General features: G+C 34.6%; 1 protein-coding gene across 1 annotated transcript in view; it reads left to right on the forward strand.

Moving 5' to 3' along the window:
- Window positions 1-3,274, forward strand: part of LOC109838382 (glutamate receptor 2.2-like) — a 6,443-nt gene extending 3,169 nt beyond the window's left edge. The window contains exons 4-5 of the mRNA XM_020406832.1: window positions 1,081-1,454; window positions 2,711-3,274. Coding sequence (XP_020262421.1) covers window positions 1,081-1,454; window positions 2,711-3,127 — 791 coding nt within the window. The 3' untranslated portion in view covers window positions 3,128-3,274. The remainder of the gene's footprint in view (window positions 1-1,080; window positions 1,455-2,710) is intronic.

The raw sequence follows: 5,699 nt of genomic DNA on the forward strand, positions 1-5,699 counted from the left end.
GAAGAGTTTAACAAAACATAAAGATACAAAATATAGCACTTTCCTTGCAGAAAATCAAAATCCATGCGCGCAGAACTTTATTATCAACTTATTCTTGAAGTATCAGTGTCCCTAAAGTTTCTAGATTTGTTGTGTCATTCTAGATACCATGTAACACATACATCAGTTTATATTTAATTCCTCTCATCCTACCTGTGGAATATAGGTGAATATGTGGATAATATTGAACCATATGAGTTTTCTCAACAATTTTTATCATCTTAAGAACATACTATTTGCAAACTTCTATAAGATGTCAGACACATTTCATCTACTCATGAGTTAAGAAAAAAAATCTCATAGCAACGCGACATGATTAACGGCAAGACACGAAAGTTTATTACGAGTTCATTTGTTGAGTGTAATATTACATGTACATATATTATGGGTTATTTGTAGTTCTCCCAGAACAAATCGAGAGAATACACTTCTAGTGTGAAAAAGAATGGCATAGGGATAATTTACTTTACACTTTTGGTATCATTCAATAGTTTTCTATACTCAATTTAGCTTTAGTATAATTCAAAGAAGCACAGTCCAAAATGATCCTATAGTCTAAGCAATGCCTTTTAACCATAAAACTTGTTTTCAACATAGATATTTTGTGAGTACTCCTAAACAAACTAACACGTGTACCAAAACTGAAGAAGAATTACAAAAAAGAACTGCGAAAATGATGTGAAATGGTCTTATCACTCTGCAAGAAATGTTGGAACTTTAAATAGAAATTTGTATTGAATAAAATTTATAACTGCCCGTTAGTTTACTAAAAATTAAAGAAGTTGAGTGACGCTTCTAATTTTTGAATTATATAGCTTCTAGTGTTACATCATTTATTCATCCAAAAAGATTAATGTGGAAACGACGACATTAAAAAGAAAAAAGTTGTTTGTAGGCTTGTACAATATGTGAATTAAGTAGTAATTAAACAGGTAGTCCTAATATAAAATAACAAAGAAACAAGGATATTTATCATCATTAATTGTCCAGTCCATCGTGTATGAACAAACTGTTCCTTATTTATCCCTTCAAAAATTGTAGGGAAGTTTTATAGCTACTACACGAAGGCAGTGATCGCTGTATGGCTCTTTGTCCTATTGATCCTGACATCGACCTTCACAGCGAGCTTGGGGTCTATCCTTATTACACAGCAGCTTGAACCTGTTGTGAATGACAAAAAAATAGGATGCAACGGAGCTTCATTCGTAATGAATCATCTTGAAGATGTGCTCGGCTACAAGGACAAGCAGATCGAGCTAATCCCCAAAATAGAGAACTATTCGACAGCATTCAAGAGCGGGGCCATCACAATGGCTTATCTTGAGACACCGTACCTGAAGATATTTCTCTCACAGTATGGTTCTGAACACTACACTGTGCATGGTGACACCCAGCGCCTAGGTGGCTTTGGCTTCGTAAGTGACTTCACTCTTCAATTCTTTACTTGCTTCAAATATAATTTATATCACGTTAATACATCTTTAAGGCAATGCAGATTAACAATCTGCTCCACACCATAGTTACATGGTATGCAGCATGTAGGGTGTCGTCGTACGAATTTGGGTACACAATTCGCCATGTAGAAATTTTGTTTGAGGGTACCCAAGTTTGATACATTATTATGTCGTAAATAATTTTCGGGTGCGCTTACCATTTTCAAAGTTTATAGTAGAGAACTATAAACTAAAATGTTATTTATGCATTTCAATATTTTTGTGTACAAAATACTTCAATACTTCATTTTCAAAATTTGTGAATGCATGAGACAAAACACACAACAGCAGTGACTAAGCTTCTTAATAATTTTTTCTCCTTCCAAATTTTCTTCCCCTTAGCATCAAGTTCATCTTCAGATACTTCCGAATCGAAGTAATTCTGAACGAAAACTCAGAGATATATTCCTTCATCTCTTGTTTGCCTATTATGTGTGCGGTCTGTGCCTCACTTCACTCGATTGCATGCAACATATTGTGCATTGCCAATGTGCAGATCAAGGGACTTTGCAATCAAAATACTTGTTAGCAGTATTCCAATTTACCGTATCAATTCATGTAACAGAGGGAATTGGTTCGCGCAAATGTACCAGAAATCATTTTGTCGGAATTGTACAATGTTTTTTTTTTGGGGTTGGGGGGGGGGGGGGGGGGGAAATTGCGCAACTATGCTACGTACACATCGAGAGTGGGTTTAAGAAATGGATGATGTCTCGGATCTTAGGGAGGGAGGGAGGTGGGTTCTGGTTTGGATCCACTTCTGGTCTGAACTTAAGTTTAGAACTAATCTAATTGCATAATTAAGTAACCCAATCCCAGTTTGATTTTGGCGGGTTTGGGCGTTGATCCACTTTGTGTCTGAGAGAGGGGAGAGATATAACTCCAGTACAGGGTTAATTTTATTGGATAATTAAGGAACCCAACCCGAGATAGATTTTAAGAGAAAACACTGGTGTGAACCTATTTGATAGACATCTTTCAAGGGAGCAATACCAAAAAATGCTTTCCGTTACTGACTACGACCAAACATAAAAATTAATGTATTAGATGCAAATATGAACATGAGAATATAGCATAAGACTACAGGAATTCTGACAGGACTTACTTCCACCATATTTATACTTTTGTTAGCAAGTTATTCCTGTTCTCTTATTCGTCCATATATTTCTTTATTTTAGGCTTTCGCCAAGAATTCTCCATTGATCGCAGATTTCTCAAAAGCCATACTGCAGTTATCTGAGAGTGGAACTCTAGGCCATTTGGAGGAAAAGTGGTTTTCACAATCCTTGGTTACTTGTCCTAACACGTGCAATACTAAAACGATGGATAACTTAACACTTGATAGCCTGTGGGTGTTGTTTCTGTTAACTGGTGCTGCTTCCACAATTGTTCTCCTCCTATTCAAGTCTGGATTCATCGCAAGCAGCAGCCGACGCAGCTTGGCAGTTGCAAGTTGGCCTCTCAGACGGAAATGTTTACAACTAAGGATTACTTGTAAGTACAAGTCCAGGAGAGGGCTTCCAGTTTCGCGCAGTTCTTCGATATATTCAACTCAAGTAGCTCCAGAATCTGCAGCTGCAGATTCATTAACTTGAAGATGGTGCTGGCGAACAAGGCAACTTACCGAACCAAGATAGTGTTTGGTAATAAAATGTTTTTTCTTCTTTCCATTTTCTGTTTTTAGAGGGACAAGGGGAGCTCATCCGTTCTGTTGTATATTAATTAAAAGGTAAATAATTAGAATGCAAATACCTCCCAATTATGTACTATAAACTGTTGGGGAATTTTAGTCTCCTCGCCTACTACGATTTGCGCAACTTGGAAGCCAACCCACAATCAATAAGATATAAAACAACCACAATCAATAAGAAAGAACACCGAGATTTACGTGATTTGGTCGACCAACTTCGACCAACGTTCACGGGGCAACAATACGAGAAATTCACTATGTATCTAGGAGAACTACAAAAGGAACAACTCAACTCTCGTCTCTCAATCGCTCAACCTCACATACATAATCAATTCTCATATTCTCTCCAAAACCCCCTCCTTACAATCTTTTGAACGGACAAAGACTATAAAATCCTCTCTCAATGATGTAATCTTTTGTAAGGACAAAGAGTACGAAACCCTCGCCTCTTGCACAATATTTTTAATCAGGCTACGCCCTCTGCTTACCCTAGATTACAAGAATATTTGCTCTCTCTTTTTTGCTTGGATTTTCTTCCAACAATAGAAGAATATATATAGGAAAATGTCACAACCCCAAATTCCGAACGTAAAAGGAATATTGAAGCCGGACTAAACCTGTGAAAAATCCTCCAAAATATGCTTTCATTAAAAGACCATCAAATAAACTCTTCATCGAACTAAAACCAACAATAAATATTCTCTATAATTCCCAAAAGTCAACATTAATCCAATTGACTTGATATAAACAAATATTCCTTAACTTGAAATAAATCTCGACCTAAAGGAAAGAATCTCATTATTCCAAAACTCTCAATTTATCAACTAAACATCAAGACTTTATTTAACCTTCACCCAGAAGATAAATACAATCTCGAATTATATTTCTTGCTTCGTTCTAAGAATTTGAAAAAGATCATCAACTCCACCTAATCTCGAGTCTCTGAAAAGAATGAAAACAACACAATGAGTTCACAACTCAATAAGCGAATAAATTCATACATTAGACACTGGTTTTGCAAAACTAAATAAAATAACTTGATAAGCAAAATACTAAAATAGTAAAAAATTATAATGTAACATTTTAAAAATATATACATGCAATGAAAATAAGCAGGTCACGTCTCAATGCGGTCAACACTTTGATACTCTGGTTGACTTGGCAAACCCCACTATTATATAGCCAGTGGTTGGGACGGTGAGACCCAAACTTGGGCCATTAGCGCTAAAATAAATACCTCATAGAGGCACATTGAGTCCTGTTTAAATAACTTGCTTATATCCGACATATACCGGTATATTAACTTTAGATGCATATGCTTTAAGAAAAATCGAACAAAGTTTGTAAAACTAAATACATTATACAAAAATGCTAAAGGCCAACTAGTAGTGAAATCAATCAACCACATATGCATCTTAGCTTACTTCTATACGAAAAGACATAACAATTGATAAAAAAAATAAGCATAGACTTATACCAAATAACCACGTGCATTTATCCAATCAACATTTAGTATGCGAGTAAATCACACAACAGGATATAATCCATCAGAATTAAATCTGCACATACGTAATAAAATATTATATGAAAAATACGCAATGCACAATGCATAAATTCACCACTTACCTTAATACCACAAGAAATCCAAACTTCGCTCACAATTGTACGCTGATGCGTTTAGAAATTCCATCAACAATACCTAAGGCCTCGTTTGGTAGGCGGGAATGGGTTGGAATGGAATGACATTCTCACTTCTCATTCCTTCATACCAAACAAATCTATTTTTTAGATGTTGGAATGTCCATTCCCAGGGAATGACCATTCCCACTTTTTGTGGGAATGAGCATTCCAAGTGAGAATATAGGGAATGACCATTCCCATTCAAGGGAGAATCAAATCAGTTAGGTATTTTTTAATTATACCCCTATTAATAATAAGTTAAGAGAATCAAATCAGTTAGGTATTTTTTAATTATACCCCTATTAATAATAAGTTAATTTATACCCCTATTCAAGGGAGAAGATAGGTATTTTTCAATTTTATACCCCTATTAATAATAAGTTAATTTATACCCCTATTCAAGGGAGAAGATAGGTATTTTTCAATTATACCCCTATTTTTCAATTATACCCCTGTTATGATATGGGTGATTTTGATACTTTATCAAATGAGTTCATTTATATATCTAGAACTGTGGATATCATTCTTTATATTTTTTTGGACCTATGAAAGATGCTATAATCTTTTATTTATTTTTCTTTAATTTTTTAAGACTAAGAAATAGTGAGTATTGTTTAAAAAATATAAACAGAACATACACTTGAGAGATAACATGCGCATTAGTATAACATGCACCAAAATTAATATAACCAATGCATAAATAAAAGTGTTTAGTTATTATCATTAATGTTTATTTTTATCTTATTAAAAATATATGTTGTTGTAAGGACATTATTAGAAAAATATGATTCTATTCT

This window comes from Asparagus officinalis, chromosome 1, assembly GCF_001876935.1.
Source record: "Asparagus officinalis chromosome 1, Aspof.V1, whole genome shotgun sequence".
In the NCBI taxonomy this organism is placed as follows: Eukaryota; Viridiplantae; Streptophyta; class Magnoliopsida; order Asparagales; family Asparagaceae; genus Asparagus; species Asparagus officinalis.